The 15617-nt window shown below is 36.6% G+C and overlaps 2 protein-coding genes and 1 long non-coding RNA gene across 4 annotated transcripts in view; 2 read left to right on the forward strand and 1 right to left on the reverse strand.

The window, feature by feature from the left end:
* Window positions 1–1923: 1923 nt before the first annotated feature.
* On the reverse strand, window positions 1924–9399 carry LOC127867406 (uncharacterized). The gene is made up of 3 exons (XR_008043487.1): window positions 9261–9399; window positions 7619–8243; window positions 1924–2190 (listed from the first exon to the last, which is right to left on the reverse strand). It is a non-coding gene; the product is annotated as an uncharacterized LOC127867406 (long non-coding RNA).
* On the forward strand, window positions 4021–8838 carry LOC127867396 (uncharacterized). The gene is made up of 2 exons (XM_052408519.1): window positions 4021–4253; window positions 6863–8838. Exon 2 carries the CDS (start codon window positions 6912–6914, stop codon window positions 8322–8324), a length of 1413 nt encoding a protein of 470 aa, XP_052264479.1. The 5' UTR covers window positions 4021–4253; window positions 6863–6911; the 3' UTR covers window positions 8325–8838.
* A 2424-nt stretch (window positions 9400–11823) lies between the features above and the next one.
* LOC127854001 (bleomycin hydrolase-like) overlaps window positions 11824–15617 on the forward strand; it is a 51459-nt gene continuing 47665 nt past the window's right edge. For both annotated transcript variants that reach the window (XM_052388912.1, XM_052388903.1), the window contains exon 1: window positions 11824–11932. In XM_052388912.1, coding sequence (XP_052244872.1) covers window positions 11920–11932 — 13 coding nt within the window. In that variant the 5' untranslated portion in view covers window positions 11824–11919. The remainder of the gene's footprint in view (window positions 11933–15617) is intronic.

Raw genomic sequence — 15617 nt, forward strand, 5'->3', positions numbered from 1 at the left:
ATCACGAAAACGTCTAAAGGGCGTGCATCTTTTATTTATCCGACCCCTTTTTGAGTATCCATGGTGATGTCGCGGTGGTGTAGTGGATGAGGTGTCCGCCTAGCGATCGGGAGTTCGTGGGTTCGCTCCCCACTCGGTGAGCATTCTCATTATCTCCTCCCTAGACACCTAGTACTGGTTCTTCCCAGGAAACGGACTCGATAATGTCCCTCTGCCTATAATGCTCTAAAGGGCGCTTGGCAGTATAGATAGATAGATAGATAGATAGATAGATAGATAGATAGATAGATAGATAGATAGATAGATAGATAGATAGATAGATAGATAGATAGAAGATAGATAGATAGATAGATAGATAGATAGATAGATAGATAGATAGATAGATAGATAGATAGATGTCGTGCGGGACATTACAATGTAAAGAAATTGAAGCTGTCGTAAACGCGGCTGCAAGGATCGTAACTAGCGCTCCCAAATGCTGTAGCTTTGACCGTCTCCTAGTATCTTAAATGGAAATCCCTAGGTAGCCGACATAACTACAACATCATAAGTTATTTCTTCTTTATAAAATAAAGAACAATCTTTCCCCATCATACCTTCCCAACTTGATAACCAAGAAGTACGATCGCAGATATCCGCTTCGTAGCAATAACGATATTCCGCAATTTTCACAAAAAAATCAGCTGCGTGGGTCTTCATTCCTGCCCTCAAATAGTTCGGTTATGGAATTCTCTTCCATCGCACACACGAAACGTCACTACGATAACTGCATTCAAACATAAACTCACAAATTAAACAGACAAAACACACCATCGCCAAATCTGTATAATACAAGTATCGAACATCGAAAATGGCAGATACACCACTGCGGACTACGTTTAGGTTAACGCACATTCAACCATGATGTTCACCGTTACGCGTAGACACATCACTTATGGCACTCTTTGCTTCATTGATGCATAATAAACGCCTTCCAACTACGTATTGCAGTGCCCACATTTTGATAACATACGTAACACCTTCCTTTCAAATCTGACGTGTCCATTGACGTTAAACAATCTGCTATTTGGAAATGATCACCTGGACACAACACATATCTATTTAGCGTGCCTTAGGCTTCATTGCAGTAACACATTCTTTGACATCTCGACTGTGGTTGGGATAGACCGTCTCCTCAGATCCATATAGAGATCATTTCACAATAAAATTTCATACAATGTATTATAAAAAAGATAATTAAACCGTATGAGAACGATACAACAACATTATCCTCTTACAATAGCATCCTTAACTATGCATATTGCAATTTCTTCTCCAGTAACTCCAACATGGAAAGGACTAAAATATTATTCTTGACTAATAAATTTATGAAATTTCGACAAAAGCCCCGTACTTCAATAAACGCACCCAAACATTCATCTTTTAACGTTATCCCAAGTGAAATGCACCAAAATGTCGCAGACACACATGTGATGCAGGAAATAAGAACAAAAACTGTGGGCGCGATCGCTAAATTATTTAAAAACCCAAAGAGAAAATGAATTCTTTAGAAAAAGGCACTTCTTTCGACCGCGGAAAATACCCTTCACCTTTAAGGTGCTAATAGGGAAATCGCTTATTAATGAATGTGGATGGCGGTCAGCGTGTCTGTAAAAATGTTCTGTCCGCCAGAATAGGCTTTCGATATCTGCCAATGATAATTTTTTCTATTGAAAAGTACAGTTGTAAGATTCTCAATTTACAAGACACAAGTGAGATTTTCAAAGACCAGCGTTATGCAAATACGGATCTTATGCCATATGCGACCAGACCAGCTCAGGCCGGGCAGTTGCGAAGGCTGGGCTTTAGTTACGTTTGCCGCCTTCGCCATAAGACACATTTTTTCACCACGCAGCAATAGTGTCGCTTAAAAATATGGACATGAACTGCTTTCTAATCAAATGGTAACATAACGTACATGTATACACATGTATTTCACTATAGCGTATGAAGAGGGTTGGGGTAAGCAGCGCAGTGGAGGTTGCAGCACTAAACGACCGACGGGGTCGCCATGGGGCAGCGATGGAGACCATGGCTTGGAGGGGGTGGCTTTAGCATATGGATATTGCAGATGTGGTCCAGAAACAACATCCCCTGAGAGGTCACACGGCATGTCCGCACATAGATGCAGTCGTGAAGACGCAGGTTGACCTGTAAATAAACTCTTAAATACAAACTAACATCGCAAATTACGTCAGTGTGTATTTCTATACGAGATCGCAAAATTAGATAATTCTTGCGATTGCATTAAGATTATGAAATAGCAGTCTAAACGCGGTCTCTTAACGATATCTGTTACAAAAAATAACTTAAGTTGTGGTAAGAGGAAACATTTGGCAGAATATTAACACGATGTAATACCATTATTATATTACAATGATCAAACTATATTTCCTTCACTAACTAATGCAACACACAGCCGGTCAGATAAAAGCAGATACAAACCTGAACCAATGTTCTTGAAACTTGTTTTTCACATTAAAAATCAATTTTACTTGGTATGAAGGTTTATTTAAATGACATTAAACATGATGTAATCTTTGATGGCGCTGAAATTGATTTTATGATTTAATATAACTTGCCTTGAAGAGACTCAAAATCAATGCAAGTTTGTTGACATCGACTTTCAGTTTATTCACATCTTTTAAAATACCGTTTTTAAAAATTGGCGTAAAATTATAAACAAGAATGTCAGGTGAAATGGAAAATCGATATAAGAGTGTTTTGTGAAGACGGGATCAACTACTGACTTTGTATTCATTTTACTAAGTTCATGTTTATTAAAGTTACCCGTACAGATGACAAAAAACTGTATCTGCAAATATACCGGAATAAAATAACACGTTTACGTATATTAACAAGCGAACCGCAAAATTCACAAATGTGCAAGTCTTTTTAAAAGTCCATGTGTTCACGTGAGAACTAGTTGATTTTTTTCGTGCGAGCCTTTAATTGCATTCGCGAGTCCTAGTGTGCGACTTAAACACAGACGCAGCAATGCTAAAACTTTAAAAAGCAAGAAAACGCCAACGCGCGAATTTATAGAAACATACGGTGGCACTAAGGTGACATCACCGGTCAAAAAAAAAAGACAGGAAAACAGAACTTGTGTTTTCTGCTCCAAACAAACGGGAAAACAGAACTTGTCTCCTCCTCCTTCTACTACTACTACTGCTACTGCTACTGTTGCTGCTGCTGCTGCTAGTAGTAGTAGTAGTAGTAGTAGTAGTAGTAGTAGTAGTAGTAGTAGTAGTAGTAGTAGTAGTAGTACCGGGTCTTAGTAGTAGTAGTAGTAGTAGTAGTAGTAGTAGTAGTAGTATAGTAGTAGTAGTAGTAGTAGTAGTAGTAGTAGTAGTAGTAGTAGTAGTGGTAGTAGTAGTAGTAGATGTAGTAGTAGTAGTAGTAGTAGTAGTAGTAGTAGTAGTAGTAGTAGTAGTAGTAGTAGTAGTAGTAGTAGTAGTAGTAGTAGTAGTAGTAGAAGTAGTATAGTAGTAGTGGTAGTAGTAGTAGAAGTAGTAGAAGTAGTAGTAATAGTAGTATGTTATATTATATCAGAGCCTTGCCTAAAGGACGTTTTCATTGTCTGATTAATTTGAAGGAACAATATAGTATCTTGTTCCATCCATATAATCCACGTCTGTGATTGGCCGATTATCTTGTGCGCACAATATAGCGATTGTGTTTTCCCGTCTCCCCCCCCCCCCCCCCCAAAAAAAAAAGACGGGAAAACAGTCTTTATTTTGTGTTTCCCTGAGTTATTTTTTTTGGAGCGGAAAACACACGTTCTGTTTTCCCGTATTGTTTTTAAGCGGTGATGTCACCTTAGTGCCACCGTAGAAACATAGAATGTTATCAGAGATGAAACTTCGAGCCAGTTTTTCTACCTCACCTTGTCGTTTAAAATGTTGCTAGGCAACTATCGATAGTCTCATTAATTTGTAAACGTTATTTGCCAATATTTCTTTGAAACGCATTGTAATATACTAGTATAACAAGTAATCGGTATAGTTATGGGAAAACATTCGATTCCGCCAACTGTGTTTTGTGTGCATGATGCAACGGTACTGTTCAACACCATGAACTGAATTTGTTCTTTTCGGGTTTATAGTTATTTCATGCCAGATGCTGCACTACATGAGGAATTCCTACGATAGAACGCTATACAATTAACAATAAAACGTGATTATAAGAAAAGGATATATAATAGTATACAGGTGGGTGAACAATTATTGGAATGAGCTAGCCGCCGAGAGTTCTATATTTAAAGAAACTTTTATGTATTTTATTGACATTATTATGATAACACTGGTCTATATTTCATCGATATTTTCAACTTTAAAGGGACATTTTCACGTTTTGGTAAATTGAACAAATTACAAAAAATGATTCAGATTCGCAAGTGTCCGTTGTAGTTATAATATTATAATATTTGTGAGGAAACAGTAATACTGAGCATTTAAAATGCTCTAAAATATCCAGTATATGCATCTTTTGACGACCTGAAAATTATAAAGCGTTGTAACGCGAAACGATTAAATAATTTGGAGAGTCCTATTGTTGTCGAACTATATTTTGTGACACTCCGAGGATTGCTTATAATTATACAGAATAAAATACATCATTCATTGTATGAGCACGGATGGCCGAGTGGCCTAAGCGTTGGACTTTTGCTTCAGGAGTCAGTGGTTTGAGCCCAGTTGAGGGCTACTTTTTTTCTTTCTTTAATTTATTCTTTTTTAGCTTTTACTGGAGCTTTTTAGGTCAAGTTTTTACATTTATCAATATAATGTATTGAATGACAAACTTCAATAATGCCAAAATCTGTGAAAAGGCCCCTTTAAGGCGAGCGTCCTGGGCACCTGTCTTATTTACTGTTGGTCTATTTTATTTATAAAAAAGATAAATCGTCATTTTGCTAAGATTTCATTATGTGCGTTTTACTTCATGAGTTGATTACGTCAAGGAAGTAAAACGCATTTAGTGTACATATACTTTAGATACTTTATTCGGTCCCAACTTTGCGCGTATAAAAGACGTATATGTCTATTGGCCATTTCAGATTTTCTACATAATGATTTAATAGCACTCCGCGATTTTCCATAGACTCTTAATGTCCCTTACACGACTGAACTCTTTACATCCCCTTTAAAGACATATTGACAGTTAATAATTCATATTCATAAAAGAAGATATTTAATACGTATCTATAACAATATGGGAATTCTAGTTCAAAATGCTTTTGGAAATATTGCTTGTACTTTTTAAAACAAAAACGGTCTCAATAACAGCGTACAAATTCACTAATTGTAAAGTTACAATAGTAATGAATGAACCGTACATGATGTTATTAATTTACATGATTTGTGCTGTCGTAAGTCAGTTTGTTCAAATCCCATCTCAAAGTATGAACGAGAATTTTAATTAAAATAAAATAAACGTAAAGGAAAAAAGATATAATCACAATCTGCCATCTGACGATAACATCTAAATAAAGCGTGTGTTCATTAACCTTCATTTAATCTATTATTAATACAATTTAAGTACATAGCATTCGACTGTACCGGTAAATAATTATTTAATGATAGTTATTAAAGCAATTACTGCTGACAGATTACATAATCTGATTAAATTTATTATTGACTAACGCTAGAAACTCAAGATAACAAACTAATACAATCGTATTTAAGTGTAGCCGATATTTTAGAAATATTACCATTAAATAAGGGGAAATTAACAATATCAAAATCAAAGCTATCGTGTTTGTCACAAAGACAACTGTGCAGAATCAATGCTGAAAGCATTATATTTATTAATTTCGAGTGATTTAGGATAAATTGTGTTAATTGTTCTTAAACTGGATTATCTATACTAGTATATGACAAATCATTAATATATCTACCGTTCTTTTTAAAACTTTGAAAAAAAAGAACTTTTTAGCCCAGCACATATTGCTGATTGCATTTGTTTACATTTCAAATTAATGTAAGCATTTTTAACAAACATCTTTTATTATTTCTATAGATTCTTCGTTAATGGTTACAGTTTGTTATATTTGAATATTAACGATCATACAGATGCTTGCTTGCAAATGAGTGTTTACAATTGCTTATTGCAATCGAAAGTCTCTTTTGTAAAAGTCAATTCATATCAATATAAAGAAGTGAAACTCCAGCTGCTGGAGCAGTATTGAATTTTCATTAAAACAATTAGTTGGTCCTTTATTTAAGGCAAGTGACCGATTGCCAAAACAGTACAAAACAGCACAATACAGCACAATACAAACCAACCTAAACACAAAATATGATTAAAGCTGGGGTCACCGCCTTGGAACGGTCAATGCAAAGCATTGGGGGTTTAAACCTGGTTATAGAGCGCTCAACCTCACACTTGGCCCAGCAATATTCATAATACATTTAAGTGTAAATAAAATTTAACGTCATAGCATTGTAACTCAAATTAAACAATAATAAAAGGGAATTAAAACGCATTCAATTTAATTACTATTTAATTACTCAATTGCATTGAAGATACAAGAGTAACAGAATTACAACTTTTTGACGAACGATCAACTAAAACTATTAACAATTGTCAACTACATTCCTTCTTTATAGAAAAGATTTGAGAATATAGAATCATAGAGTTAATATCTCAGATAATCATCGCGCAAATACAGGAAGAAGCAGCAATAATGGGTGTAAAAAGCCCCGAACCAAATAAATGGGTATTTCCCGAGGTCGTTTTTCTACATTATTGATTCCTGTACCACTACCCAAGCTTCTTGAAAAGAAAGCATCATTTATCGTTTGAAATTGTGCTATTTCAGATTAGCAACTATCGACCTATTCGCTACTAGGTAACCAATAATTGTCGCCATGAACACCACGCAGATACCATGGAATGTAACGACAACGAACGGCAACATGGACGTGCAACTCAGCCACACATGGAATATTCCATTCGCTGCAAAACTCGTCGCGATCCTAGTATTATCCATCAATTTGCTCCTCGGCAGTTCATCCAACTGCATACTCATAATAATTATTAACAATTCGCCCACCCTGAAAACGCCGGCAAATAGTCATCTGATAAATATTTGCGCAAACAATCTGATCCTGTGCTTATCAATGCTTTTGTCACTTATATCGATTCTTCTGCCAACGAATTACAAGACAAATACAACTATTCTCACAGGGTTTCACATTTTTCTAACGTTCAACTGTTTCTTACAATACTGGGGAACGTTCGCGTCCATTAGCTATTACAGATCAAAAATTGTAAATAGCCCGTCCTTGGTTGTCAAACGCCGACGGCAGATTATATCGCGATGCTTGGTAATGTCGTGGGTGACGTCAGTGCTCGTGAGTCTGATGGTGTGCCTGGCGCACATCGAGTACGACGTGTATGCCTGCAGGAGTATCAACCCATTCCAGAATACATTCATGTATTGTCAAGGCAACAACAAAATGTCTTCACAACAGCTAGGAATAATTATGATCAGCCTAATCATATTCATTGCAATGTTTGTCATTATATGCACCTCGTATCAAAAGGTATTCAAAGCTTTAAATAAAACAAATACCTTTGGTAGAAATAGAGTGTTCCCGCTTTCTACGCGATCTGCAAGTTTGCCCTCGGAAGGAGAGAGAAGTAATTGTTCGCCTCAGGATGATGGATCTAAAATGGTACATTCATCCCATCGAGAGCGGGTGGTGTATACCATCTCGAGGAATTCCGGCACCGACGAGTTTATTGTCCACTACACGAGGAATGACAGTATAAACATGTTGTCATTCGAAGATATACTGGCCTTGGAAAACCCAATCTTAGCATCTCAACTACGCAAACAAATTGTTCAGAAACGCAACGTTTATCTCACGCGAAGCAATGCGAGTAATACGTCCGTAAAATCGAAATGCCCGGACTTTACCGACATCTCCGCCAGCGCCGATCTTCAAAGGTTTCAAAACTTGAAAAACAATTCTGCTCTCCGAAATCATTTCATAAGGAGGGACCGGATGGGGTTTAATAGTGCAACTCGGAACAGTTTGGTGATGCTGGCGTCTTTTGTAGTCTGCTCCCTGCCAATGTTCGTCTGCGAAATTCCTACGGTGCTCACCAGCCAATCCGAAAGTCACAGAGTGCTTATTCTGATGTTTACGGAGCTGGTGTTTTGTTTGAATGCCCCTATCTATCCACTGTGGTACCTGGTACAAAACAAACGTGTGCGTAAATGTTTACTTAGAGTGATGGACACGATTTGCATGAGTTTGCGTATCAGACGTTAATATTAGTGTGTTCTTCGTTACAAAACAAGCCATGTGCTTTAAATAAAGTACAGTAAACAATAAAGATGCATGAGTATACTGAATGTGCATAATTGGAGTAGAGTAACATGTTCACGCATACAAGTATTGTGTTTCTGTATTATAAGTAAGAAAGGAGAACATATGAGCAACCTGAGAATGCGTCCAACGCCCTCACATATTTTTTTTTCATGTAACTGTAATAAAATACTGAATGTAACATTTAATTAATATTCTAAATCAAGCGATAGTTAAATTAGTGTATACATTAATAGAACAACTGGTAGCCGCCTTATTGTTTGATAATATTTTAGGTGAGGCGAAAAGCCTGTGTTATTTCATCAACGATAGGGCAACAACCTCTGTCATGCCCCGACGCCCACTTGTGTTATGACATATTTCAACTAATCGTTACGTCAGAGTATTTTTATCGTTGATCATTTTGATTTATTACGTTGACGTGTAATTCGTGAAGTCATGAGCACTTGAATTTAACTTTTTTGGTAAAATATGTAGTTTTTTGCTGTTTTGTTTACTTGTTCGTATGAAATAAAATACTAGTACATATTGGTACCAAATTCTTTGTTGTGTTGAATCTAATCCATTTTTTTTTGCGAAAATGATGACTTGATTGTTGATTTTTTGAGTAACATGAATTACCTCCAAATAATGACTGATATAAAAACCTCCTTACCTGATAAAAAATAGAATATAAAGGCACCTTTTGATTTCATGACAATATTTGGTTGTGATATTAGCAATCATTATAAAAACAAATGAGTGCTATTCTTATTTTTACAAAGCAGTTAGGGTTGCGTACATTAATTATTACTAGTGCAACATTTATAATATAGAAATATGCATCGTTCTTTTATGCAAACAAATCTTTCCACAAAAGGCGGTATATAGAAGTCGCACTGTCCGTCTGTACGAGTTTCCGATGTTCGTCCCACAATTCCTGTCTCAGCAATAACTCCGCCGTATATTAATGAATTTTGATATATATTTTTTTACAGATATAAGCCATCACACGGCGACATTTTGCCTGTAGCTCATGTCTCCATTCTCCAAACATCGAGGTCAAACATTAAGGTCATACGTCATTTAGTGGCCAACAAACAACTTGACAATTCTCGTCTGAGCAATAGCTTTGACTGGTTCCGAGCATAGCAGATGACATTATTAACGCTGTTTGCCATCTAACATCGACCTTCAGTGTACGGTTATCTATTTCGCGTGTTAAACGGTAACGTGCGTGTGTGTGTGTGTGTGTGTGTGTGTGTGTGTGTGTGTGTGTGTGTGTGTGTGTGTGTGTGTGTGTGTGTGTGTGTGTGTGTGTGTGTGTGTGTGTGTGTGTGTGTGTGTGTGTGTGTGTGTGCGTGCGTGCGTGCGTGCGTGCGTGCGTGCGTGCGTGCGTGCGTGCGTGCGTGTGTGTGTGTATCAGAGTTTATTTTCAGGTCCTACTAGCCTCTTCACGAGGTATCTGTATGACGTACCATTTGGGTCAAAAGACAACAAGACCTACTTGTAAAAAAGAGAAATGTACGTCGACGTACAATATGTACGTCGACGTACATTATTTTGTACTTCGACGTACAAAATTGTACTTTGACGTACAATTTTTACCGACCCTTGAGTGTTAGCCAATCAGAAGACCCCTTACATCTGTTGCTTTCATCTGCATGTTAAACATTCACTGCGCTATTTTCAGACTCTATACGATTTGTTTTTCAAAATTTGATTTCATATTATTTGGCCTATGCTTTCTAAAGAATCGTGCTTCCACAATAAAACAGCGGAAGTCTACACTGTGTATTATCAACCTGCTGTGGTGATCCTTATCTTATCCATTTGAGCTTCAAGTAATGACATATAGATCAGACATCGGCCGGCTTTCTAATAAAGTGTATACTATTTATTACTTTAAACGATTTTAGAATAAATACCGTCAAGTAGATACTTATTTTTATTTTTATTTTTCAATTTTGATATTTTTATTCATTTTGTTCACAATTAAAAAAGAGATTTGAAACATTTATTATGAATACATCTGAAGGAAAAGCGGCTAAAGAGACGAGAGTTTTGATTGGCTGTCCAGAAAATTTGTACGTCAACACAAATTGTACTTCGACGCACAAATATTTACGTCGAAGTGTATTTCATATTTGTACGTCGAAGTATAATTTGTGTACGTCGACGTACATATTGTACGTCGACGTAAATTTCTCTTTTTACCTAGTAGTTCTTGTTGACTTTCGACCCAAATCGCAATATTTCTTAGTTAATTGGGTATCAACGTTAGTAACAAAATGGAATTCATGCGTAAACGTGCAAATTGGTATCCTTGTGGCGACTGTAAGTTGCAATGTGCCAGTGCCTGTTTGTTTTGTGCAATGTGCAGTCAGTGGTACCATGGTGTTTGTGAGAATGTATCTGACCTGGAACTTTATCAGTGGGGTGAAATCGATATGGACTACATATGCAAGCGTTGCCGTTTGGTCGATAACTGCAACTTCGATTACTCACAGGGTTTGAGTCGCCTAAAGAACTGCGACAAGATCGAGGCCATGCTGACTATCATGTGGTATGAGATGGGACGTATGCCAGTCAGATATGAGTATTATAAAGTCAACCATTTTTGTGCAGTAACGCAGAAACGCATCAACTAACAGCACGCCATTGAGGGACGGCGACAGCGACGCTGATATTTACGGACAGTGCCATCAAAGCGGTGCATTACCACCCCGAAGCGTCCAAGGTCAGATACTTGGGTGTGTAGCGGTAACCGCTATGAAGTCCTTTCATACAGTGACGACACACGCCCATCTGAAGAGCATCTTATGGACACAATGGACTTCGAAGAAAACATTTCAACAAATCTACCAGCGAGACGAATAACAGTTAAGAGACGAAGATATTCAACGAATGGCAACATATGTGAGTTTGGTTGGTACTGGTCATTCCACCGGCTATTCCCAATCCTCCGTAAGATAGGTAATAACTAATCTTCAAACAGTAAAGACCTATAGAATACATTCTTTAGGTCTTTGACTTACCGTAACCCATGAAATATGAAAAAGTTGGAGACTATAGGAAAACCGTTGCGCTGAAAAAGGTTACATTCCACTAGAAAACGACATGAACAATTAATGTGCAGAAACAGTCGATTTTGATTTGAAGTTCTTTCTCGGTTTAAACATAACATATCTTTTGCATTTCGTAAATCGATACTGCTTAAAATTCCCTTTTAAGAAAAGTTATGGTTACGAACGGTCGATTTTTATGTGTCAAGTTATTTCTTAGTTTGTACATTACTATCTTTTTTATTGCATAAATCGATTCCGCTTTCAAGAAAAGGTTTAGTTATGGGGGTCTCTATGTACAAAATGTTGCATTTATTTTCGTTAAAGTTGTCGCTTTCACATATTATTATTTAAGGAAAGTATTTAGTATAAAATGACCTGTATGTGAGAGCATGGAACGACAACTCTGCATGGAGCTCTTCGTTACAACAACAACACCTGTGTCATCAAAGTCCACTTCGGTCGCCGGTTTTCCGTTTCATATAGAGTAGAACATGTCTCAGTCAGGTAATTGTTACCTTTTTTATTTGGAAATGTTCTCATAATACTAGCGTAATTGATTTCATGCGATACTATTGTTTTGTTTTCTCAATATTGACTGACTCCCAGAGCTTTAGTCCATATAAACGTACGTACTCCCAGAGCCTTTGAAAGTTTGATAATTTTTGCTAGGACGGTTCTTAGCAACCTTCTGGGTCATAAAGCTGAGTGTTACATTATTGCAACTACCAGAGTCTTTGATATTTTTTTCTATGATGGTTCTGGAAGTCCAAATGTACCCCTTTATGTTCACAGCCGCACTTCTGCAAGATGCGTTTCTGTGCGAATCGCTTAAAAGACGTCGTATCTTACCAATTAAGGAAAGCAAATAATAGACTTTCAAACACATTAAATTTACCTGCATGGCAACCAACCAACATGGCAACCAACCAAATTTATTCTTTGTATGCACCTTAAAAAAACATGATGACATTTCAACACACTATTCTTGTTGAAATTTCAATGTTTAAATTTGGAACAGTGTAAATATTCAACATCTGTTCCACATCGTTATCGACCTAGGCCACATCAAATATTACGATGTGCAAAAGATTGGTGTACTGCAACCTAACCTAGTGTTTTTTCCAGGAGTGAAAATGGGCATGGCGCATTCCTTTCAATTAGGGCATTTTAACGCGCAGTTTAGGCAAAATAGGGCAAAAACGTTCCATGAATACCTGGTTTTAGGAGAAACATGTAATCAGAGGCAGGTGTGGGAAAAACAAAAAATATAAACAAGCAAATATAATGGTAATTGATGTATTTAACTTACTTTAATTAATATTAATATATTTACCTTGCAAGTTCCATGCTGTTTCAGTAAACTGTACAGCATGACAAACATAATAATGCAATATATGCATATGAATCTGATTATAAACAGATCCACTAACATATTATAAGCATTGCTTTCCACAGGAATTTTTTCAGCGCCCCGGGGCTTAAAGGGGTGGCTTGATGTTGATTATTTTTTTAATTTACGTGTCAATTGACGTTCTGTGCGGGTTGTCAGCGGTCATTCTTTTTCCTAATTTTTCCTACTTTTTCATCAGGATCCTACTTTTTCATATTTTTTTACCACATCTTCCTACTATTCCTACTTTTTCATTTTCAATGGAGAAAAAATTATTTTTTTTAGAGTTTATTTAGTGAACTTGCAGGATGAATGAATCTATGGCATGACTGTATCCCTGTTAAGGTGCATTCATCTAGATGAGACCTGACAACCTATGCTGACTGTCTGCTAGCACCTCTTCAGGAAGCATAGATATTTATTTCTTATGTAATTTTGAAATTATTGACATTTTTTTTAAAGTAACAATAGTGCCTTGTTTACTTTCTTAGCATTTGTACACTGCAGACTTCACTACCTTACACAGTTTCCAGTGATGCAAGAGCTGAAGGAACCCATTTTTTATTCCAGTTTTATTTTGTTTCCATTGACAACAATTTGATCAAACTTTATGCATGTTTACATGATATTGCTGTTTGGAATGTAGTGATATAGAGATACATGTATTGTATGAGGGGTAATGTAATATGGAATTTATTACACAAGTTATTTGAAAAAGATAAAACTGATGCTTTTTTATCATTTACAAATATAATGTAATAAATTCCGTATTACATGACAACGGATATGATGTTCTATTGATATCATAGGTACATCATGTTTAGTAATAAAAGATAAATTCTCATGCCTAAATGCCCTGATACATTTTCTGATGATGCCATAGCTAGTGAGGTAACTTCAAGGTGTTACAGCGTAGTATTAAAAATATTTAAAGGCATTATTACACTCCGCAACGTCTTCAATGATGTAAAAACCATTATTTGAAACTGAAATAAACAATCTAGTGCAACTGTTTCATTGACCAATCAATGATGTCATAAAAGATGTCAGGTGATAAGGTCCTATCTCCAGTTGCATAATCTGCTCTGCAATGACCAGTCATTTTGAATGTAACTGCACCCCAGGGATCGACAAATTCACTCTCCCGCTCGTAATTACGCGTAGAAATCGGCTCCGGACGAGTGAATAATCCGGCAGCGCTCGTCCTGCAGGGCGAGTGGCATTTCTGGCCGAAAAGATTAAAATTTCAAGTTTTAAAATATTTTTGCAAAACAAAACGTTTAATCCAAGGTGCCTGTACCACATGACTTTTTCCACTATGTGTGGGACAATCGGATGTCAACCAACCATCGATTCAGGTAACGTTTTTGATAATTTCTTCATTAATTCAAAACCATTTTCAAAAAAACTAAAGACGAGAGCCCGGTCATTGTCAAAATACACAACTGTGTTAAGTTTGCGCAAAATTAATTTAGTATTTTTTCCAAAAAGTGCAACCGCGCGTTTGAAAAGACACGAATTGAAATGCTATGTGTGAAAAAATATCAAGAACTTTTAAAGTTATCGCAGGATCCAGAAAACCACCATTTTCAGCAGTTTTTCTAGTCTATTTGTTGCCATAGCAACCAGAATTGTTGATGTAGGAACAAAATGAAATGACATGCATAATGTCCATATTGCCATCTATCCAGGTTTCAAGTTGCAAGAAAAAATATTAAGAACTTTTTAAGTTATCGCAGGATCCAGAAAAGTGTGACTGACAGACAGACATAGTGCAAACCATTAGTCCCCTCCGGTGAAACCAGTAGGAGAATAATAAGAGGACATCTGAAGACAGGTTTGTGAATGTGAATAAAAAATATCATAATTAATGAACTTAACTTGCAAACTGCAGTTCACAACTTCACAGCTCTTGATTTGTTCTTTGATGTTATTCACACGTGTATAAACATAAAATGTTCTTAAGATGAGTTCATGAGCACCAAATTTATATAAATTTGACTTTTAAGAATACATGAACTGTCCTTTATTTGTCCTCACAAAACGCAGTAAATGAATTAATGCAGAGCGTTTGAAGAGGATAAGCAACTGTTCATGAACAGCTCATGAACTAACCTTAAAATGTGTGTGATAAAAAGAATGTACATTTTACAATTCATGAACTGGTCTTAATCTGGTTCTTGTTAAATTGAGTTTCTGACTTCATAATCATTTCTAGCAAATGCTTTAAGGAACTGCTATATGCTAAATCTCCTGCAGTTTTAATAAGAATTGTCACCAATTAAACATCAAATAATAAGAATTGTCACCAATTAAACATCAAAACAAGGGCTGTTTGTAAAACATGCATGCCCCCCATATGGGCTGTCCGTTGTAGTGGCAGCCATTGTGTGAATACGTTTTTTGTCACTGTGACCTTGACCTTTGACCTAGTGACCTGAAAATCAATAGGGGTCATCTGCGAGTCACGATCAATGTACCTATAAAGTGTCATGATCCTAGGCAAAAGCGTTCTTGAGTTATCATCCGAAAATCATTTTACTATTTCGGGTCACCGTGACCTTGACCTTTGACCTTGTGACCTCAAAATCAATAGGGGTCATCTGCGAGTCATGATCAATCTACCCATGAAGTTTCATGATCCTAGGCGTATGCGTTCTTGAGTTATCATCCGGAAACCATTTTACTATTTCGGGTCGTGACCTTGACCTTTGACCTAGTGACCTCAAAATCAATAGGGGTCATCTGCGAGTCATGATCAATCTACTTATGAAGTTTCATGATCCTAGGCGTATGCGT

Source organism: Dreissena polymorpha, chromosome 1, assembly GCF_020536995.1.
Source record: "Dreissena polymorpha isolate Duluth1 chromosome 1, UMN_Dpol_1.0, whole genome shotgun sequence".
Lineage (NCBI taxonomy): Eukaryota > Metazoa > Mollusca > Bivalvia > Myida > Dreissenidae > Dreissena > Dreissena polymorpha.

Excerpts from the sequence above, each read along its gene's own strand:
- LOC127867396 (XM_052408519.1), top strand. The coding sequence starts at position 6,912 with ATGAACACCACGCAGATACCATGGAATGTAACGACAACGAACGGCAAC.